The sequence below is a fragment of the Trichosurus vulpecula genome, chromosome 3 (genome assembly GCF_011100635.1).
Source record: "Trichosurus vulpecula isolate mTriVul1 chromosome 3, mTriVul1.pri, whole genome shotgun sequence".
In the NCBI taxonomy this organism is placed as follows: Eukaryota; Metazoa; Chordata; class Mammalia; order Diprotodontia; family Phalangeridae; genus Trichosurus; species Trichosurus vulpecula.
Window position 1 is genome coordinate 104,494,664 of NC_050575.1, and position 24,372 is coordinate 104,519,035.

Genomic DNA, 24,372 nt, shown 5'->3' on the forward strand with positions numbered 1-24,372 from the left:
TTACCAGCCCACCTCCCTTTCCTAGAAAGTGCTTCCTAAGTGTTGTCTCATACACCATCTCTTTCATACTTCTATACAAAGTGCATAGTAAATAAATAATAGTTGTTAGATTAATGGATGAATAAGTGCATGAATGAATACATTTGTGGATCTGAAATGTAAAATCACCTGGTTTATCTCTATTTAAAATGACTGAACATGAAGGCTAATATAGTGAAAATAGCTGGACTTGGTTCCAGGAGACCTGGGTTCAAATTCTTGCATTGACATTAGAGCCTGTTATTTCAACTCTCTACACCTTAATTTCTTCATATGTAAAATGGTGACAATACTTTATTAGTATTTTAATTAAATGGAAGATTTAGAATAAAATGGAAATTCTTAAAGTGGTCCTCAGAGCTGTACTTTATCCTCCCAACAGGTCCCAAGGCTAATGTTTCTCTGTATTTGTTATTATGGTGAGACACTTAACAGTTGTTGCCAGAATTCTGAATTCACTGTTTCTCTTGGAGAGGCAATATGGCGAAATGGAAAGGGCCCTGAATTTGAAGTCAATGTATCTGAGGGGTAGGACTCCACTCTGGTCATTACCAGAATTGGGGAAAGTAAATGGGGCACAGGGGGAAGATTGGAGGAGGAAGAGCCACTGGGATTCATAAATGGGAGTGATAATTCCCATACTTACAGTCAATGACAAAACAAGAACTAGAACCCTGGTTTTCTGGTATAACCTTTAATTGCAGTAATGATAATAATAATAATAATGATCAAAACAACAAGAAGTATCTAACATTTATGTAGTACTTTAAGATTTATAAATTGCTTTATTTACAGAAACTCTGTGTAAATATCATTACCCCCCATTTTACAGATTAAAAAAACTGAGACTTAAATTGGGTCTTTGCAATGGTCACATAGCTACCCTGTGTCTTAGGATCATAGAGTCGGGACTAGAAAAGACTTTAGGAGACATTAAGTCCAGTTACAAAAAGGAAACCAAGACCCAAAGGGGTTAAATGACTGCTCAGGATTACACAGCTAGCATGTATCAGAGGTAGAATTTGAACCCAGGTCTACTGACCCCAAGTCTGTGTTCATATAACCTACCAACTACATCTAAGGGTATTGGTATACCATTGTATATTTCCTCTTGAACAGATTCCCTTCTGCTCTTTATCAATAGCTCTGCTCCTCTTTTATATCTCCACAGATCCCGTGCATGGTCCCCAGAATGTTGAGATTGTGGACATCCGCTCCAGACAGCTGACCCTCCAGTGGGAACCGTTCGGGTATGCAGTGACTCGTTGCCACAGCTACAACCTCACAGTCCAGTACCAGTATGTATTCAACCAACAGCAGTATGAAGCTGAGGAAGTCATCCAGACATCGTCCCACTATACCCTGAGGGGCCTCCGCCCCTTCATGACCATCCAGCTGAGGCTTGTGCTCTCCAACCCAGAGGGGAAGATGGAAAGTGAGGAGCTTGTGGTGCAGACAGAGGAAGATGGTATGTGTCCTTTCTCAGGGTTGGGAACAATACTCTCTGCTTGCTAGGTGTTCAATCAACAGTGACAGCTGAAAAAGAAATAGCTTTGCTGATAGAATTTGTCTGGCAGCCATAATAAAGCAATTTAGAAGACTCTACTCCCAGTGTCTATGGGCTGAAGAGGTCACCTTCTGTTTGTTCTCAGCTAAAACCCAAGAATTTCCAGTTGTCCTGCAAAGACCAGACCAGGGAAAAATGGCCGTGGAGAAAGTCTCTCTCTAAAAATGCATTCTCTCCTATGCATATGCCATATTTATTAAAGAGTTTTTTTTCTCTTTGCCTACACTGGATTTTGGGTTGAATCAGTTAATCTTTTCCACTACCTGGAATTTTTTAAAAACCTCTAATATATCCCGTGAGCTTCTTCTCCCTTTAAAAGGGCTCTAGAGCAGAGGCAGTCAGACACCTGGGTTCCAGACCCAATGATGCTCATCTATTACTAACAGACTTAGGGCAAATCACTTCACTTTCCTGGGATTCAGTTTCCTGTGGTTTTGGGTTCAAATCCTGCCTTTGCTATTTACCACCCATATGACCTTGGACAAGTCACCTGATCTCTCTGGGTCTCAACCTCCTTATGTGGAAAATAAGTGGGTTGGACTAGATGGCCTCCAAGATACTTTGCTGCTCTAAATCTATGATCCTATGAATGTGAGTTTCCTGAGCTTTTTCTTTGTATTTCTAGCCTCTAGCATTACACTTTGTATACAGTAGAAATTTAATAACTTTGTTGTTGTTGAAGAATAAATGAAGGAGTGAACAAAAAAGCATTTATTAAACACCAAATAGTTACCCAGCAGTAGGGAGGTAGTAACCAGGGAAAGGTGATTACAGAAGACAGGGTGAGGGAGTTACAGGGTGATTGACAGACGTAACTTTTCTAGAAGCACTAGGTTAATTAGTGCTGTTCCCAGAACAGGAGGTAGAAACTGGTGGTGGTCATAGAGTAGAGAGGGGAATAAATGGTGTCATGACAAGAAGTTAGTGTGATCTGGAGGCTGAGGCTGACTAAAGATAGTGAGCTCTCACCATATGGTGATCTCTGTGGTCCTGCCTTAAATCCTCTGATCCTACAACTTCTCCCAGACCTTTCTAGCTCTGACCTCCTATGTTATACTTCTAAACAGTCTATATTCTGACCTCTCTGTGAGCTCTTACATTGCATAATTCTACAACATCCGCCAATACTAAGAGTCTGAGACAAACAAACAAAAGTTACTTTACTTACCCCTGCCTCCCCTCCCAGAATCTCTCCAAGGTCCTGCTCACTTTTAGAAATTAGCCTGGAAGGGGTAGAGGGAAAGAACAGATGATAAGGTATTGATTCACTGCACTTCATTCTTCTACATAGACTGAAGAATATTTCCAGTAATGATGATAATAACTATTTCTTTGTCACCCTCTGATGTCTCATCCTGGCACGGAGGTGGCCTAGGTTTCTAAACTTGGCTGTTGTTGTTTTATTAAGTTTGTTTATTTTTAGTTTTCAACATTCACTTCTATAAGTTTTAAATTTTCTCCCCCTCCCTCCCCACTCCTTCCCTAAGATGGCCTGCAATCCAACATAGGCTCTACATATATGTTCCTACTAAGCATATTTTCACATCAGTCATGTTGCATAGAATTAGAACAAATGAGAATAATCATGAGAAAGAAAAACATAAAACAAAACAAAAAAAATTCAGACCCCATGTTTCTTTCTCTGGATGTGGATGGCATTTCCCATCATGAGTCTTTTGGAATTGTTTTAGGTCCCTGCCTTGCTGAAAAGAGCTAAGTCTATCAAAGTCAATCATCGCACACTGTAAAACTTTGCCATTGTCGGGGCACAAGGTCTTGCAGAATTTTCCAAGCTGGAAAAGTCCGATGACCAATGAGTGTCTGATTTCTAGGGACTAGCTTAGATGAAAGACAGAAAAGTTCATTACCAGAAAGCTTGGCCACCAAGTGATCATTTGAGGAGAAGTTAGGGGGAAAGGGAGATGGCAGGCTGTGATTGGCTTTGGTTGAGGAAACATCTAGATCAAGGGGTCTGAATTTTATGTGTGTGTATTAAAGACCCCTTTGGAAGTTTGGGAAGCCTCCACATCCTTGCTAAGAATAATGTTTTTTTAATGCATAAAACACATAGGATTACCTATTACAATGAAACTGATCACATTAAAATACAGTCATCGAAATATGTTTCAAAAAATATAAAATGAATCCCTAGTTAAGAAACTTTAATCTAGCCTGATGAAGCCATAGCTCTTTAGAAATATTGAAACAGCAGTAATGCCAGTGCCTAGTACAGTGCCTGGCACATAATGCTTAATAAATGGTTGGTGACTGATTGATAATAATAAAGATTCCTATTCTATTCATAAAAGCCACTCTAGTTTTAGAACTTGCATCTCTACATGGCCAGGGATCCCATATATAATCAATAAGCATCTATTGAGCTTGAATACATGTTTTAGTGTCACGGAACTTGGGTTCAAATACCATCTCTGTCACTTACAATTTGACCTTGAACAAATCACATAGCCTCCCTGAGCCTTTATTACTTAATCTGAAAAAGGACAGGGTTTGGACTAACTGACTCCTGCCCAAGGTCTGTTTTAGCTATAGATCTCCATGATACTATAAATAGCCTACTATGTGACAAGCACTAGAGCTAGAAATACAGATAAGAAATGAGGTACTTCACTTACCTAGTTCTAAAATAGAAGCTTACTTTGCTTGCCCTTGTGCCGTGAGGGCTCCCAGAAGAGGCCACAAAACTTCTGTCATCACCAAACCCAGAGCCCTGTGATGTCATGAGTCAGCTCTATGCTTTCACTTAAAGAAACTGTTTGCCAAGTGGGACATAGCAAAAAGAGCCCAAAGGTTGAAATCAGGAGACCTAATTCAGTTTTCAGCTCTAATATTTTAATATGATTACCTCGGGGAAGTCACTTCTCCCTCTGTTCCTCAGTTTCCTTATCTGTAAAGCAAAAGGATTGAATCAGATGATCTGTAAGGGCTGGCATGTTCTGACATGTTATGATTGTGTGGGTTGCTAAACCACCCAAAAGGGCTTTTTCATTTGACACTCTTTTTTTAATGAGAGGATTGGATCAGTACAGCCACGGGAAGGAACCTGGCAGCCTGGGTGCCCCCATCACATATTGCATTCACTTGTCATTTCATTTATTTTTTGGGACAAGTGTTGACTCATCCATATAGCACATCTGGGAAGAATCAGATGGTACTGAGAACAGTAAATTCAGACTGAATGTCAGGAAAATAGACCTCATCAATGGTTACTTTGGGAATGGAATAACCTCATAAAGGAAGAGAAAAGTCATCCCAGTGTTTGAAACTAGACTCAATAGCCCTTCTCAGGAAAGATAGACGTAGGTCTAATCCCTTCTCCAAAGACAAAATAATCTTATGGTTGCTACTGAGCTCCTGGTAACTCCTATTACCATCTCATTCAGCTGAATAAAATGGTCTTCTCTAGAGATACAGCCATAAATTCTACCAATTCTAATGGCTGACCAGTAGTATGAGCAGGCTGCTAAGCCATATATTCATTTCAACCAATCAAACAGTTCTTCAGTGCTTACTATGTACAAGGTGATAGAAATTGCAGCATTATGGGAGAGAGCTGGTCTAAGAGTCAGGAAGACCCAAGTCCTGCCTCTGACATGCGCTGACTGCGGAATGCTGTGCAAGTACTTAACCTCTTACTGCTCCCAGGCAACTCTCCAGGATAATAAATACCAGAGAAGGAGCTGTTCTGCATTGGTGGAGGAAGTTTCCTCACTGGGAGATCCCTACACTAATAAAATCACAAGTCTGAGCAAAAAAAAAAAAGATATGCATAAAGCAGGAGGTACAACATGGTCACCACCCTTGAGGAGATGGCATTCTACTGGGGGACGTCCTTTCTACTGAGAGATAATTGCGATACTTCAAAATGCTGCAAATTTCATGAGCACCACTCCCTGCCAGCTTCATATAGACCAATACAGTTCCCCAATTATATGTTTTTCTTGATTCCCTGATGACCTGGCATATCTATAGCAGAAGCTCCCATGCTTTCTTTGATGAGATATTATTTTTGATTCTTCTGAAGTTTTATGATCACTACCAGGATCATGGTTCAAGAGGAGAGGGAATGAAGAAGGGACAGGCAGAGGGGAAGAGGCATAATACTGCTCTGAGTGGAAGCCCCATCAAGGTGGAGGAGGCCATCTAATTTCATGTAGTGTACCGGGCACAAAAGTATAACATTGTCATATTGAAATTTTTGATTACTACCTGTTTGACCTTGAGTTTGTCAAATACCTTTGTGGGCCTAGGTTGGCTCACCTGGAAGATGGGGAGACCAGATTAGCTGGCCTCTACAATCCCTTCCCTTTTAGAATGTAAACTTCTTGATGGGAGGGATGGTTGTGTTTGTATTTGCTTCTCCACATCTGAATATGGTGCCTTAACCTAGGGTATAAGCTTAATAAATGGTTCTTGGTCAATTAATTGATTAAAAGAGAGACCAGCCCTCATACCACCATTGTTCTCAGTATCTTGCTTCTCAACCATGTTTAGAAGAAAAACTCAAGTCAGTTCAATAAGCATTTATTATATACCTACTATGGGCAAAGATCTGGACCTCCTATCTCTCTAAAATCCCAGTCTAGCAGACCCCACTGCCCACAAGCACCTCAAACTCACCATATCCAACACAAAGTTCACAGTCTTCCCCCTCTAAACCTACCCTTCTCCCAATTTTCCTATGGCACATGGTGGCACTTCCATCTTCCTAGTTACTTAAACCTGGAATCTTTAAATCGTCTCACTCCCTATATGCTTTTTCTGGCCACATCTTTCTTGGCAACCAGGTGGCACAGTAGTTAGGGCACTGGGCTTGAAATCAGAAAGACTTAAATCCACCCTCAGATACTTACTAGCTGTGTGACACTGGACAAGTCACTTAACTCTGTTTCCTCGTCTTTAAAATGAGCTGGAAAAAGAAATGACAAACTACTCCAGTATCTTTGCCAAGAAAATCCCAAATGGGGTCATGAAGAGTCAGACACGACTGAAATAAAACAAACAAAAAAACTCAACTACAACATCTCTCTCATCTATTCATCCTTTTCCCTTTACTCCCATGGGCTACAACTCTAATTCAGGCACTCATCACCTTTTGACTGGACTGGTGCAACAAAAGCATTTTAAAAAATCCTTGAAAAAACCCTTTCCAATCCATTTTCCACACACCTGCCAAAGTAACTCTCCCAGTGTACAGATCTGCCCCTTGTTATTCCTTTGCTCAGAAGCTTTATTTGGTAGCCTGTTGTCTACAGGAAGAAGTGCTGGCTCCTTATGTATCTGTTTACATGTTGTCCCTTATGCTAGAATGTAAGCCCCTTGAAGATGGGGACAGCTTAAGCCTTTCTTGGTATCCTCACCATTTATCACAGTGCTCCATACATGGTAAGTGCTTAATAAATGCTTATCGATTCATCGGTTCACTGTTAAGGTCCAGCCCCAATCTAACATTACCTACTTCTCTTGCCACCTTTCATTCAGCTTAACTTCATGTGCTTGATACTTGTTTTGTTGTAATTTACTCTCTGTTCTTCCAATCCAACTTACTGCTTTCTGACTGACTTTGGGCAGGTTGATGCCCATGCCTGCAATACACGCTCTCCTTGTCTCTGTCTCTCTTCCTTCCAGGGTAAGCTTACCTTTTTTTAATGAAGTCTGCAGTCCTCAGAGCTGAAAGTGATCTCTCCTTCCCCACATTTCCCTAGACAACTTTGTCTAGGTCTCTCCTTTGACTCCATCTCTGTGCTTTATACCAAATTACCTGTGAACACCTAATACTCCTCCATTATATCATAGCCTCTTTAACAATAGGCAGGAACTGTATCATTTTTCATCTTCTTATCCTTAGCAGCTAGCCAAGAGCCCTATGCAATCATGAGCATTTAATAAATGCTATTGAATTGATTGGAATTCTTATTAGTTGCAAGATGATAGTATTTCCTGGGTTTATTAGACATGAGAGAGATTCCAGAGGAGACAATTACAACAATTTCTCTTTACATGAGAGGATCCAGCAGGAAAACATTACCTATTGAACTGAGCTCCCATTCTTATGGTCCCTAGAAAGAAATACTCTGCAGGGAGATAAAGAGTGACCTATCTCACTGAACTGGTGGATTTTATTTGTGAGCTTCCTTTCTGATGGGACTTGTTTTCCATGTAGTTTACAGAATTAGGAATTGTACCTGTGGTGATGACAATACCTATATTCATCCAGAAGGCTGTTCTGTGACTGGAGAAATAATCCCATGTTAATATTACCTCATCTGGGAAACCTCTATCATCACCAATGCCAGAGAATGTATTTTTTCCTATGTCACTCCAAGAAACACTTCACTTATTCAGATGACTTGTCCAGAAGCTTTAGCCATGTGGATTACAGGAGAGAACAAGAAAGGGCGGGGGAAAGACCTCTGGATACCCATTGTTGATATTTGAAAATCATGCATAAAAACTCATGCCCATTGTTCAGAAGAGAGCCCTCAGTCAAAGCCTACTTAACTCTACTTAGTAAACAATTTTAATAAGCCTATTTACATCTGGTTTCCCAGTTCATGGCACTTTAAAAGCAGTGCATTATAATAAGCAGGCACATTGACAACAGTGACACATGACAAGTAACACCCTGACGGAGATAAAAGAGACACAAACACTGAAAATCAAACCTAATGAACTCAGGCAGTCTAGCACAATTTAGTTGAACAGTCCCCAAGGTAGCTAGGTTGGGCTATGGATAGAGTGCTGGGCTTGGAGTCAGGAAGACCTGAGTTTACATCTGGTCTTGGATACTTACTAGCTGCGTGACCCTGCAGAAGTCACTTTACCTTGTTTGCCTCAGTTGCCTCATCTGTCAGATGAGCTAGAAAAGAAATGGCAAACCACTCTGGTACCTTTGCCCAAAGATACCCAAAATGGGTCACAAAGAGTCAGACATGACTGAAGAAGACTAAACTACAAACAGTCCCCACATATCTCAATAGTCATAGAACCATTGAATCTTCAGGTTAGACAGGACCATAGAGGGGACCTGATTAGCAGTATCTTCCACAATATCCCCAACAAATAGTAATTCAGGAATTGCTTGAGTACTTCCTTTGTTGCTTCTAAAAGCATCACTTATCATAGACTCCTAGATTTGGAGTTTTAAGAGACCTTAGAGGTCATCGAGTCCAATCCCCCTATATTGCAGAGGAGTAAACTGAGGCTAGGGGAAGTGATGTGGCTTGCTCAAAGTCGCATGGACCATGAATGGTAGAGTTGGGATTTGAACTCAAGTCATCTTCAAATCCAGAACTGCTCCTGCTTTACCAGGACCTTGTTACCTGCCTCAGGACCCAGTGATATGTGTTTTATAGAGATCTTAGATAACAGTTTTAGAGATGGAAGGGACCTTTGAGGTCATCTGGTCCAGAAGGGTGAAACACACTGCCCTGAATGCCCCAGAGTGCTGATGAATCATATTAAAATGTGATTGGGAAATATTTAACTAACTAAATGTAAAAAATAAAATATAGATCAAGGTAATATGTTTATGAAGTTTATATGTAATCTGCAGAGATCTTTATTTATGGATCCCTATTTCTATTTGAGTTTGACACCACTGCACTAGTCCAACCCCCTTATTTCTCAGATAAGGAAACTGAGGCCCCCATATCTAAAATATAAGAGGAACTGAGCCAGATTTATAGGAATATAAGGCATTCCCCAATTGAGAAATGGTGAAAGGATATGAAAAGGCACTTTCAGAGGAAGAAATTAAAGTTATCTATAGACATGTGAAAAAATGTTCTAAATCATTATTGATTAGAGAAATGCAAATCAAAACAACTCTTAGGTACCAGTGATCCAGCCATTCTGGAGAGCGATTGGGAACTATGGCCAAAGGGCTATGAAAATATGCATACCCTTTGACCCAGCAATACTACTTCTAGGGCTGTATCCCAAAAAGATCACATAAGTGGGAAATGGACCAGTATATACAAAAATATTTATGGCAGCTCTTTTTGTGATGGCAAAGAATTAGAAATCAAGGGGATGCCCATCAATTGGGGAATGGCTAAACAAGTTGTGGTATATGAATATAATGGAATATTGTTGTGCTATAAGAAATGAGAAGCAGACAGATTTCATTATAACCTGGAAAGATTTAGATGAACTCATGCTGAGTGAGGGGAGCAGAACCAGGAGATCATTATACATGATTACAGACACACGGTATCTGCAAGGACTAATTTTGATAGACTTGACTCCTCTCATCAATGCGAGGTTTAAAGACAACCCCAAAAGACTCATGAGGAAAAAAGCTATGCAGATTCAGAGAAACAACTATGGAGTCCGAATGCAGATTGAGGCACACTGTTTGCTCTCTTATTTTTCCTTCTTTTTTGGTTTCGTTTCTTCTTTCTCATGATTCATTCCATTGATTATAATTCTTCTTTACCACTGGACTACTATGTAAATAAGTTCAATGTGAAGGTATATGTAGAATCTACATTGGATTACCTGCCCTCTTCGGTGGAAGGGGAGAGGAAAGGGAGGGAGAGAAAATTTGGAACCCCAAAACTTGTGGAACTGAGTGTTATAAGCTAAAAATAAAAAATGAACTTATAATTAAAAAAGGAAACTGAGGCCAAATGAGATGAAATGATTTATTTAGGGTCACAAAGGGATTAAATACACAGGTATTAAGCCAGGGTTAAAGACTCTGTCTCCTGATGCTGAAAAAAAGTCCTGAAAAAGTTAGAATATTAATCAGTGTCTTTAGTATAAAGACAGCACAGTTTAATGGAAAGAATACTGGCTCTGGTTTCAGATACTACCTTAAATGCTTATTAACTCCAAGACCTAGGACAAGCAATTTAATGTTTCTGGACCTCAGTTTCCTCAACTTTGAAATGGGGCTAGGGACTAGAACAGATAACCTCTAAGAGCCGCTCTAGTTCTAAATCTATCATTCTATGTTAAGAGAGAGAAATATAGAATCATTTTCAAAAGAAAACCATTTTTAAAAGAATAAACAGATTGTTTTGGTACTCAAAGACGAGTGAGCTTCAGTTATCTGAAAAATGGCAGAGGATAAAATCGTTCCTTTCCCACAATGCTAAATTAATGAAGTAGTGTCTTAAATGCCTCAGTCTTGACTTGGGAGACTTGAATTCACCCATGGCTGCTGATCACTACCTTTCAGAACTGTTCTCAATGTAACTCATTTTTCTCAAGCCAGTGCTGACCTGTTCTTAATCAACTGAAAGGTGAGCAACCTAGGATATGCAGTGCCTGCTCTGATCCTGTAAACAGGATAAAAAGGCAGGATCCTGCCCTTTGTAACACTTTGCCCTTCTCTATATTGAAATAGAACTTTCCTTGAAATTGTCTCATAGCTTTAAAGCTTAACTAAACATCTGATTTAATTGTAGGGAATTTGCAGGAAACCACAGACAGGAAGCACAGCTAAAATTAGCAATTTCAGGGCACTTTTTTTAAAGGAAAAAGAATAAAATTATAAAGCAATTAACCTTTGTTGTAGAACTCTGTCAGAGAAATGGAAAGGCCCATACTGCTGGATAGAAGAAACAAATTCATGGGGAGAAAAAACATGGATTCATTAATGAATTTTTAAGAAGAGGGAAGCAAGCGACATACTTTTAGAAGATAAGGCAGAAAGGAACTTTTTTTCTTCTAAGAAATCTTTCCATGGAGAGAGAAAAAAGACTTTTTTAAAAAGAAAAATGACTTTTTGGGGGCCATTTTTGAGCTGTGCTTGAATTTCTGTTGTAGTCTCTATTGTCTGAGTTCTCACTCCTAGGCTATGCTAGCCTTTTGGACACTCTCTTCCAATACTGAGGATACACATGTAAGAAATGTTGTGAACCCATTTCAACTCATTCAGTAAATGTTTGTTAAATCACTGCTGTCTACAAAGCTATTAAGCATGTTCAAAGCATCGTTGTTACCTGGGGTGAGCAAAATCACAGAATTATCAAAGCGGAAGGCAGTTAATGGCCATCTAGAATCTAGACCAACTTTTATTTAGAAAAAAAGTCTTCCCCCAAACACATCTGAGAAATAGTCATCCAGTCTTTGCTTAAAGACCTTTGGTGAGGTGGAACCTACTGCCTTCCAACATAATCCATTCCACTGTGAGAGAGCTCTGTGAGCACGTTTCTCTTTACATCAAGCTTAAGTTTTGCCTCTTTGCAAATGTCTTCTAGTTCAGCCTTCTGGGACCAAACAGAATTAAGTCTCATCCATCATTCATATGTTAGTCTTTCAGGTAGCTTGGTGAAGTGGATGGAGTCCTGGGTCTAAAGTCAAACAGACCTGAGTTCAAATTTGGCCTCAGACATGTGTGACACTGGACAAGTCATTTACCTGCTGCTTGCCTCAGTTTCCTTATCTGCAAAATGGAAATAGTAATAGCCTCTACCTCCTAAGGTGGTGGAGAGGATCAAATAAGTTAATGGTTGTCAAGTGCTTAGCACAGTTCCTGGCACATAGTAGGTGCTGAATAAATGTTAGCTATTATTATTATTATTATTATTAGTAGTAGTAGTAGTAGTAGTAGTAGTAGTAGTATTAAATACTTGAAGACAGATCTTTTAATTCTCCTGAGCTTTGTCTACAGGATAAACATCCCTAATTCTTTTACCTGATTGATCATCCTGGTTGCTGTCCTCTTATTGCTCTTCACCTTGTCAATGCTATTCCTTGAATATGGCATCCAAAACCTTTACCTAGTACTACAACCAGGGTCCGAGCAGGTCGAGTCTATCAGATGTATCATCTCCTCTTTCCTAGAAGTTATACCGCTCCATATGACCTGAGATAACATTAACTTTTTTCAGGCTGAAGTATCCCACTATTGAATCACATTGAGGTTGCAGTCTGCTGGAGACCCCAGACAGATAGATAAACTCCTGCCTAGCCATACATCCCTGTCTTATATTAGGGAAATCAGTTTCCTGAATTCCGCAAATGTAAGACTTTATACACTTTTCCCCCTGGATTTTATTAGTTTTGGTCAAATGCTCTAGTCTGATGAGATTTTTTTATATTCAGAATCATTCAGTGTGCTAGCTGGTACTCCCAGCTTGGTGTCATCTGCAGGGTTGGCGAACAGGCCATCTACAGGTCTGTTCAAAGTCATTGATTAAACTGTTAAACAGCAGAGGACCAAGCACAGATCACCCCCTCACATCAGTTTTATACTTTGATCATGTGAAAATAATATAAAAAATAATTGGTTAGGCAAGGAGAACCCAAGATGCCACCTTGAGGGGTGAGAGAGACCCCAGACACCAGTTCCATTGATGGGAGGAAGGGATAGAGAGGGAAGGGTGGGACCAAGGAATTATGAGAAGACTTCTAGAGAAGCTGCTGCTTAGAGAGTGTGGTAAATAAGATAGGAGAAATTCACCTGTTGTTTGAGGGGTAGGAGAGATGAGAAGCATCCTAGTTCAGGGGTGGGGAACCTGCGGCCTCAAGGCCACATGTGGCCCTCTAGGCCCTCAAGTGCTGCCCTTCGACTGAATACAAACTTCACAGAACGAACCCCCTTAGGAAAAGGACTTGTTCTGTAAAACCTGGACTCAGTCACACCCGTATCCTAGTTATTAGTTATTCTTACTAACTGCCCTGAAAGAGTTTATAGATTGCTGGAGCAATACATTTCCAAAAATAAATACGATAAAAGGTAATTTGTGATTAAGACAAAGCAGAGGTGCAGAGGGGAATTTGAGACAGGAGAGCTCTTGAACTTAGAGAAATCAGAGAATGAGGCATGGAGGACGAGGCAGTGACTGAGCTGGGCCTTGAAAGAAGAGAAAAATTTCAACAATCAGAGATAAGGAGGGAGAGACATAAGGAATGTCCTAAGTTCATGCAGGCAGAAGCAAGGGAAGATAGGACAAAATGAGGGACTGGCCTCTTTGACTAGGACATAGAGTAGTTGGGGGTGAGTGGACTGAATGAAATAAGGGTGGAAGGTTTGATTGGAGCCAAATTATGGGCGTCTATAAATTTCAGCCTAAAGAATGCGTTGCATCTTACATATTAATGGTATCTTAATTCTTAAGATATACCACATCAGTAAAACATTTTTGAGCTTTCCTCAATGTAAAAATAGTTATTTATTAACACATATATACACATATATGTATATACATATATATTACTGTACATGTTATTTAAAGGATGGGATAAAGATGAAATAATACATTTAAAATATTTTTAACTATTAGCAGTACAAAATATGTTTGCTCTTATTAAAATATTATCAGTAATATATTTTGAAAATCTTGGTTTGGCACTTTGTGATACAGGGATTCCAAAGTGTGGTTCTAAGTTCAGTTTCTCTCAGTACCTGCTTTTAATGGCTGTTGTAAGCAAAGACAATGCCTCACCAAGATACATAGCTCCAAATTGAAGATATCTGTCATTGGCTGCCCTTACTAAATGACTTATTTTCCATTGGCAAGTTTGATGCTGCTGGTACACGACAGGTGATCAGAGCAATAGACGGAATAGAGATGACACAAGAAATATTGTGAAGGTTGAATTAATGTCTTGGCAACTGATTGCGTATGGGGAGAGGGGCAAAGGAGGGGGGAAAACAAAAGATACCTTTAAGATTTTGATCCTGGTACCTGGAACAGTGGTGGTCTTAGCACTTAGCACAGTACCTGGCATAGAACGGGTGCTTAATAAATGCTCGTTGACATGACTTGATTTGATCAACAAGAATAAGGATGTAAATAAGAGAATGGGGAAGATTTAGGGTTGACGAGATGATCACTAAGTTGCTTTCCTGGGAGACCTGTTAAGTGTGAGGTGCCAACAAACGTTCAGGTAGAGATGTCTAGTGAGGAGTTAGAGATTTAGAGCTGTAACTGAAGGCAGGGATAAATCTAGGATTTATTGCAGACTTTTCTCTGAATGTTTGGACTAATGGAAAGCTAGAGCTAAAGGGCACATGCTTCCAGGCCTCAACAGAAAGGAAATTAGAAGCAGTTTTTTTTTTAAATGGCCAGTCCTTAGGAAAGGCAAGGATGATACAATAGAAAAGATCACTAGGCTTGTTCCTAGGAGACCTGGGTTCAAAATCTGACCCTGATATGCCCAAGTTGAGTGCCTTTAGGCAATTTCCATAACTTCTTAGGACCAATAATTCCTCCTCTGTAAAATAAGAAGGTTGGGCTAGATGAGCTCTAAGGTTTCTTCAGCTTTCTGTGTTTCAATGGCCCTTCCAGATCTTGCATTCTGTCTTCTAAGGCCCGGTCCCATGTCTAGCATTCTATATTTTAAGCTACCTTCCAGCTTCAGCGTCATATATTTAAAGGCCAATCCCAGCAAGATCCTCTGATCCTTGTACTATATTATGATGAAGAAATCCATATAATCCTAGAATATGAACTCTGACAAATGATCTTAAAAAGGGGACTTCCAGGTCAGCTAAGGGACAAGAGACTACAGACAAGTAAAGTCCAAGTAAACATAGACTAAAGAGGGATATGCACCAAACTTTACAAAATGAACACTATCTTATCATTAGTGCTTCTGAGTACTAGGAAAAGGAGCTGAGAAGGAAATTCTCCAATGCCTCCTTTGAAACCAATCCCCTGAAAATTCTTATAGCCTTCTGCAGTTGGCAGTAGGCCCTGTAAATAAAACAGAACCCCCAAATGACAACTGAGCATTCCTTGAGATATAGATCATATTTCCTTTAAAAAGGATGAATAAAATGCACAAGACATAATAAATATAGGATTCTGTGGGTATATAGCTGAGCTCTGTGCAAACATGAATCCTAGGTAAAACAACTTTGTAGGAACTGAGAATCCCTCCTTTAACACCTCCCCCTTTATTCCCCAATATCCAATCAGTTATTAAATCAGATTAGCTCTACCTCCATAGTATCTCCTATGCCATCTTATTTTTTTTTGTCATACTCCCATAGCCACCAGTCTGGTTAAGACTTTCAGCACCTTTGACCTGTCCTAATCTAATAGTTCCCTCACTGGTTCACCTGCTTCCATTTTCTCCCCCTGCTAATCCATTCTTCACATAATTGCCAAATTAATCTTCATAACACATGGATCTGAAATTATTACTCCCTTACTCAAAAACCTTCAGTTGCTCCCTACTGCTTACAGGATAAAATACAGATACCTTCTCTTTGCAGGTATGGCCATAAATTGTCTTCCTGTTATGTAAAACCCACCTTTAAAATGACTCTCAGGCTTTAAGTTGGAGATTGGTTTGGAGTAGGTCTGGCAGTTTTGAGATTTAGTAGAAATACCGTATCCACCCTTCCCATAGTAATAGATGTGTTTGACATGGCAATATGCCCTGCCCCCCCACACCCCCAATCACACATAGATAGCCTGAAGGATTTAATTAGACTGAGATTCTGGTGAGGTAGATCGGATCTTACCAGAATCTCGATGCCAGAAACTAAACCTAGTAGCGTGAGTCACGTGACTGCGTGGTATACTCTGAGAAAGTATTCCATAATGAAAAGAACTTTGGTAGATTTGGAGTCAGAAAACTGGTGGGGGGGCGGTTCAGGGTGGGGAGGCATGGATATTGGCTCTGCTGCTTGCTTGTGTGGCCCTGAACAAGTCATTTCTCCTCCTCTTTGGGTCTCACTTTCCTTCCCTCTAAAATGAGAGGTGGTGGATTAAATGATTTCTTGTTCTTCCAGCTCTTAATCGTGAGAACCTGTGATAGTGGAAAAATCTAAACCGATCTGAAGGAGGGGGAGGAGGGGGAAGAGGAGGAGTGAGGTATGTCATTTTGTGAGCTGCTCCTCACACTCAGGGCACCCAGGAGCTTAATTCCCTGTTTCTTCATGCAGCCGTCTCTCCATTGAATATCCCCTATATTAGACAGCACACCAATGGAGTCAGCGTTACTTCTGAATATTCCAGGGTTAACTTCATGCCAGCTTCTATTCTGTGTGTTCTAGTCAAAGAAAACAGAATTGTAGATCCAGAAGAGACGCCTTATCTCATACATGAGGAAACTGAGGCCCAGAGAGGTGAATTAACCTGCCAGATGTCACATAGGTCATGTCAGAGGTGGGATTTGAACTCAGGTCTCATGATGATGGGGGCCAGGGCTCTTTGCATCATACCACACTGACTCCTACCTTCTTTCATATTAGCTTCTCTATAAGTCCCTTATAATGCCTTGGCTTGCACAGAATTTGAGGCCAATACTACAGTTCTTCCTCATATACTCCAAGCCCAATTTCGTTGGAGATAGCAATGGTCCAATGTGTCCCTTGAGCCACAGAGAGTTGTCTTTTTGATCTGCTTCACCTTGCCTAGACACAGTAATTGCTGCTCGTATTTCTATCGTGCATTCATCATGATAACCCAGCGAGGTAGGTAGGATGAACGTTTTCACCCCCATTTCTCAGATTAGGATACTGAAGCTCAGTACTGGAAAGTGACTTACCTAAGAACATACAACGAGGAAGTTGTATATTGCGAATTCAAATCCAGTTGTCTTGACACCAGGTCTAGTGCTTTTACTCTCTGCCCTACTACCATTCACTCTACTACACTGAAAAGCACTCTTTCTATCACCATTCTTTGACTTCTCAGAAGCTATAGAGTAAGGGATGAGGAGATATCAATGCTATCTTTCCTCTCACCTAAAATATCATCATCGTTTAAATAGTAATAGTAGACAATTGCAAAACACTCCGCATATATCATTTCATTTAGTTCCTACAATCCTATGAGAGATTAGATGCTGTTATCATTCTCAATTTACATGTGAGAATTTTAGAGGTTAAGAGACTTGCCCCGAGTCACACAGCTATTAAGTGTCTGGGTCGGCCACCAGTCCAGAACTCTATCCACTCTGCAAACTAGCTTCCTTATTATCTAAATAGCTGGAAAGTAATAAGGAGTTCATCTTAGATCCCCATGGAGTTATTAAGAGAAGGGAGGGGCATTGGCTTTTTGGAGGATAAGCATTGCTTTGACTCCTACCTTCTCCACATTCCATAGTTCCTGGAGCCGTTCCACTTGAATCCATCCAAGGAGGGCCCTTTGAGGAGAAGATCTATGTCCAGTGGAAACCACCCAATGAGACCAATGGCCTGATCACACTCTATGAGGTAAGACATTCCCAGGTGGTAAAGAGCCCCTTAAAGGAACTTTTCCAGGGAGGTATCTTAGCACTGGCTTGCCAGGCTTCATGTGATGCAAACTACTTTGAGAATCCGGACAGTATATGTTCCAAAGAATCGTTGTGTATCCTGACAACATTCTGTGACTGTGGAGGAAGAACAGAGCTCTGAAGGACATGGTGGGTGGAGAGTTTGGGTTAGTCAGAAATGCTCTCAAGTTTCCCTTCTACTGCCCAGGAGACCCCTCAGGGGACTGAGAGGAGCTCCCTCACTGCTAGGATGGCCATTGTTGTTGTGTTGTGTTTGTCCTTTGTTTTCGAAGAGGACCATGGCATCAGGGAAATGACTACATGACTTGCAGTTGACTTTGACTTGAGTGAGGAAGGGCTGTGCAAGGTCACCAGCCTCACTTTCTCCTCCAGAGCCATCTGGATCCAGTGGCCTGATACTCATCAGGATGACTGGAGATGGCCCAGGATGCAATGGGAGACCCTGGCCCTTTTAGACTAAGGCCTTTTCATGTACTCACTTAAGAGTGAGGCAACACCCATTCACTGAATAGGCCTCTTTAAGAAGTTAATCAAGGGATGGTCCCTTTAATCAAAACTCCAAAAGAAAATTAAACTGAGAGGGGAAGACCCTCATGGTTCCCGTCCAAAGAGAAACAGGTACTATTTAGTATTTACTGCCATTAGGTCAACTCTGAACTACCTCAGCCAGTAAAGGGGGAGGGAGGAGAGGGCATCTTGTGTGGCTGAGGGGAAGGTTGTAAAATCTAAACACGTGTCAAGGGATGTCTCAAAAACCACATTTTAATAAATGAAATTAAACAAATTAGATTTTTACAATTAGCGTCCAATGCTTATTCCCTCAGAAAATTGCCAGTATTATAATTGTTTTCTCCTGGACCCAAAGAGCTTATCTCAGTACAGACAGAGAGAAATGGCAAATTGGAAATGAGGCGAGATTCTCTGACTCTGCAGTCCCACCACCATTCCACAATAAGAGGCTTGAACCAGGGTGGTAGAAGTCTCGGAGACAGAGGAGAGAAGGGAACAAATGTGAAAGATTTTACAAAGATGAAAATCTAAATAGCTTGGCAGCGTATTGGATGACTAGGTGGGGGTGGAGGTTAGTAGTGAGGCAGAAGGAGAAGTTGAGGACAGTGTCTGATTTGCAAGCCTTGGTAACTGGGAGAATGACGGTATCCTCAAAAGTAATACAAGAGTAGAGAGTTTGAGGGAGAACATAATGAATTCAGTTTTGAACAAGGAAAAGAGAATGATAGTTTCAAAGGCTGCAGAGAGGTCAAGAAGAATGAAGATTTTTTTAAAGGCCATTAGATTTGACAATTGGCAATTTAGATCATTGGCAACTTTGGAGAGAGCAGTTTCAGTTGAATGATGAGGTGGGAAGCTAGACCACAGAGAGTTTAGAAGAGGGTGAGAAGAAAAGGGAGTGGAGGCATCAGTTATAAATCAGCTTTCTCAAGTCTAGCCATAAAATAGAGGAGAAAAAAGGACAGTATCTAGTGTGGATGGATAGAACAAATGGGAAATTTCCGAAGATGGGGGAGACATGGGCTTGCTTGTAGAAATTAGGGCAGCAAACAGCTAACAAATGGGAGAGATTGACGATCAACGAGAGAGTAGGGATGATAGAGGAGGCAAACTACTGGAGAAGATGGGTTGGAATGGGATCAGTTGGAGGAGTGAAGCAGGAGATAGTGGCAGAAAGCACCTAAGGGAAGTGAGATGAGGAAGAGAGGAGAGGAAACTCTCACCAAATGGCCTCAGGTTTTTTCAGTGAAATGTAAGGCAAGGTTCCCAGCTGAAAAGGTGGGGAGAAAAGAGAACCATGCCAGGTTTAAGTGAGGATCAAAAGGTTTGAAAAAAGCCAAAAAATGGAATAGTAAGTCAGTTAGGGAATATGAAAGGATTACCTTGCCGCAGTCAAAGTCCAATTGAGATTATGTAAATTAAATTCAATAAAATGTTAATTGAGTGCCTATGATGACAGATGCTGAGGAAGATACAAAAATAAATGAGAAATGTCCCCTGCCCTCAAGAAGCTTATACTATAGCATGTTACAATAAGATGGATACACAAGTAATTTCAGTATAAGCCAAAATAGAGTATGGTAAGTACATGAAAAAAGGCACAAATAAAATACTGTAAGACATCCAAAGAAGGAAAATTCATTTCCAGCTGGTGGGAGTAGGGGTGGTAGAAGTCTTCATGCTCCTATGAAGAAGTGACATTTAAATAGGACCTAGAATTGTGGAGTGGTAGGGTTTCAACAAGCAGCGACAGGAAGGCAGAGAAGGGGGGACATTCCAGGCAGGAAGGCAGGAGAGCTGATTTCTGTGGAACAGTGAGCAGGCCAGTCTGAATAGAGCACAGAGTAAGTACTAGAAAGGAAAGAGCGTGAGTAGAGTCTTGTTCCTAGCCGAGAATGAGCTAGCACTCGTCTGCTAAAACTTGACTCTTACCTGGGTAGGCAATGTTCTGCAGTGAGAGAAAAACTTGCAAAGGAGCTGGTGTTAGAAGTCTTTCATTTTCAAACCAGGCATGAGGTCCGCCAATATCCTGAGCAGATTGTCAGCATCTGAAAGGTGCAGTGGGATTAATGCAGTAACTTCACACATCTGGAAGCTTGATATTCCAAAGAGGTTTCTCTTACAACTGAATTTGGCTTGGTCACTTCAGCTTAGCCCCAAGAGAATGTCTGCCCATTAGGAAGCTGCTATCCCATATGTTATGATTCATGTTCTGATTTGCAGTCAGTTTCCCTGAGCTAGCAGCATACAGCTGGCAGTTTTAGTCACCTAAAATGTGGTGATCTTGGGGGCACAATGGATAGTTCACTAGACCTGGAGTTGGGAAAGCCAGAGTTCAAATCCTAGACCTGCGATTTCCCTGATATAGGGGACTCACTCTACCAATGCCGGCCAGCACCATCTTTACAACTTCTATTTTTAGACAGTTGCCTGAGCACCTAGAGGTTTAGTTGCTTGCTCAAGGTCACCCAACCATTGTGTCAGAGGAAGGGCTTAAACCCAGATTTTCCTGGTTTTGAAGCCAGTTCTCTATTATACCGTACTGCCTCTTATGTATTATGAGAAGGTAGGTAAGCTGGATGTCTGTTACCTCTATCTAGTGATTTACATTAGCAGACATGATATTGCCAGAAAGAATTGAGACAATTGCTAAAGACAATAAAGGTTTGTGCAAGAAACTAAGGGTCTTGAGAACACAGGTGGTGTTTTTATCACTGCTGCTGATTAAAGGCAAAAGCTTCAGAAGAAAAAGACAGGCATGGGAAGTGAACAGCCATTTAAGATGATGGTTTTTTGAGAAGAGGATTTAGACTTTTGGATCACAGTATAAAATATATAAGAATGGCGTGTTTCTGGCCAGAGTTGGAGCGTGCCTACCAAGAGCTGGAAAGAACGTGTTTGTTTGTAGTCTAGCCAAATCTTATCAAAAGGGCCTTTTAACTAAAAAGGGAAGAGAAGGGAGAAAACTATGATTGTACCAAGCTACACTCCATAGACAGCAGCAACAGGGTAGAAAGAAAAATAGCAGGAGAGACACCTGGAAATGCACAAGCGGCGAAATCAAAGAAGGGAGGCAGCAATTTTAAAAAGACCAATGAATGACTTTAGAGGTCTTCATAAAAATGCATAAACATTAGGTAACAAGCAAGGTGAATGAAAGATCCCAAAGGAAGAAGGTAACTTTGATCTTACACATATCACTGAGGCCTGATGGGATGAGACTCATGATGGGAATGTGGTCCTGGGAGGCCATCTACCTTATTCAGGAGAATCAGGATAGATAAACATGGGATGTATAGTAGCATCATATATGAAGAAGATATATCAGTGTGAAGAAATCTAAGAACTTGGGCAGAATTTCACATGGTGAAGAAGATAAATGAGACAGAAACAGAAGCAATATTGTCATTGTAGTATACTAAAGACCTCTGGGGCAGCTAGGTGTTACAGTGAGTAGAGCACCAGGCCTAGAGTCAAGAAGACTCAAGTTCAAATATGACCTCAGACACTTACTAGCTGTGTGACCCTGGGCAACCCACTTAACCCTGTTTGCCTCAGTTTCCTCATCTGTAAAATGAGCTGGAGAAAAGAAAAGATAAAACACTCCACTATCTCTGCCACGAAAACCCCAAATGGGGTCAGACATGACTGAAAGACAACTGAATAACAACAATATGATATTCTTGTGGACAAAATGAAGAGGTATTGGTCAGGTAGCAGTGCAGTATGGTAGATTTAGAAATGGTTTATTACACATACCCAAAGAATAGTCATCAGTGGTTTGACTTATCTTCTTAAGAAAGTGTGTAGTGGAGAGCCTCCAGGATCTAAGCTTGTTACTTAACACTTTCGTAAAAGGGTTGCCTAATTAAAAGATGGCATGCTTTTCAGGTTCTCAGATGACACATATATAAGTCAAGTCAAGATGCAATTATGAATCAATTACTATGTGCCTGGAGGCTGGAGAGGAATGACGGAGTGAAAATAGCTAGCCTAAACCTTTCCTTAAAATGGAAGTTCCAGAAGGAACTGACCGGCTAGAGAAGGAGGCTATAGGAATCTTCCAGGATGAAAAGGATATGGTAGAAAAAGAGTTCCAGATAGTCAAAAATGGCACCCAGAGAGGAAATAAGAAGAGCAGAAATAACAGATTTTATGACAGAATTCTCAAAGTTTTTGAAACAATGGACCACAAGACTGAATATATTAAGATGAAATTTTATAGTGTTAAAAGTAAAAACTTCCCCTTGGTTCAAAAAGTCATCTTTGCAAGTACAATATATGGGATACATGGTTGAAAAGAAGTTCATGTGAAAAAAGATCTTTGGGTTTTGTGAACTTTGTGCTAAAAAATCTTTGCATGAAGATGATTTTGCTGGAAGTGGTGAACAGGAACTATGTGCTCATCATATTTCAAAGGACTCTGTCAGCACTGGCTAAATGTTTTTGTTGAGCTTATCTGGGAAGAACCATTGAAAGAGACAAAAGATTAGCAGGTAGATAAATATAGTGGCCATGTGATGAAAGGAAAAGTATCTGACAAAGTCTCTAATGAGGTGCTTATGGACAAAATGGACATATATCAACTACATGATAGTATAGTTAAGGTATACTGGAGCAAAAAACAAAAGTTATCCATGGATCAAGAGCAACTTGGAAAGCGGTCTCTACTGGAGTGCCCCAGAGATCTGTCCTGGGCTTTGTGTCATTCACCATTATCATCAGTAACTCCAGCGAAAGCATGCTTTATATATTTACCAAGTTTATAGATAGTATAATTATGGAAGCTATAACCAGTACATTCATCACAGAGACAGGGTCCAAAAAGATCATGATAGCCTAGAGCAATGGGCCTGATAAAGTAACATGAAATGTAACAGGGACAAATTTCAGATACTACACTTATTTCAAAAAAATCAGTGGCACAAATACAAAATGGTACAGACATAGACATCCATTCAAATGAAAAGTATTTGGGTTCTAGTAAATTTATAATCTCTGAATGAATCAGTAGTATAATATATGTCCTGAAGAGAAGAGAGTGCTAGATAGAGCATCAGATTATGTGGGTTGAAATTCAAATCCTTCCACTTTACCTGTGTGACCTTATGTATTAGCAAGTCAATAAACACATTGTGGGTAATTGTGAATATGCCTATGTAGTTCTGTATCGCAAAATATGAGTCTCCATATAGAAGATAGAAGAAGTAAAATGTTTATTCAGACACCAGAGGACCAAACTCCATAACCAGTAAGTCCAACCCATCCAAGTAGCAACCTTCTCCCAAAACCAGTAAGCCCACTTTATCATAACAGCAAGGAGCATGGAGCCTTGCCATCCCATAACCTTCTGCCCCACTGCCGGGGTCTTTCCACAAACACACTCACAGCACAGCACATGTCTGCTCTTTCCCTCAGCTCTAACTGCTCTCTCAGCATTTGCTGTGATGCACTTTCCTTTTCCTCTCAGCAAGCTCCTCCTATCACATGTCACTTAGGCTTCCTGTGATGTATGCAGGTCACATGGCCTATTAATGGGTGGGAAAGATCTTCAAATCTAAATTGTCATAATACATTGGGCAATCAATTAACTTTTCTCAAAACCTCAGTTTCCTTTCTGCAAAATGAGGGACTTGAACTAGATGACTTCTTGGATCACTTCCAGATCCAAATGTATGATTCAAGGATCATCATATATTGTGTCTAAAAAAAGCTAATTCGATCTTGGTTGCATTAATAGGGGCATATTCAGAAACAAAGGAAAAGGCAGTTCCATTCTTTGATGCTTTGGTCTGAGCCTGTCTAGAGTATTGTGTTCAGTTCTAGGTGCAACATTTTAGGAAGGACACTTGATAAACTTGAGCAAAGACAGAGGAAGAAAGTGACCAGGGTCATAGGTAGACATGGAAATCTGTGCCTTTGCTGCTGTAGGCATGCCTATGGAGAGGACCAGAGTTAGATCAACTAAAGAAAGAGGATATTTAACCTTGAGAAGAGAAGATTTAGAGGGAGCCAAGTATTTGCAAGGTCAACTTGGGAAAAGAAAA

The 24,372-nt window shown here is 40.5% G+C and overlaps 1 protein-coding gene across 1 annotated transcript in view; it reads left to right on the forward strand.

Moving 5' to 3' along the window:
* Positions 1-527: 527 nt before the first annotated feature.
* PTPRT (protein tyrosine phosphatase receptor type T) overlaps positions 528-24,372 on the forward strand; it is a 360,616-nt gene continuing 336,771 nt past the window's right edge. Inside the window, exons 1-3 of the mRNA XM_036749775.1 lie at positions 528-567; positions 1,211-1,507; positions 17,644-17,753. Of these exons, the coding sequence (XP_036605670.1) occupies positions 528-567; positions 1,211-1,507; positions 17,644-17,753 (447 nt within the window). The remainder of the gene's footprint in view (positions 568-1,210; positions 1,508-17,643; positions 17,754-24,372) is intronic.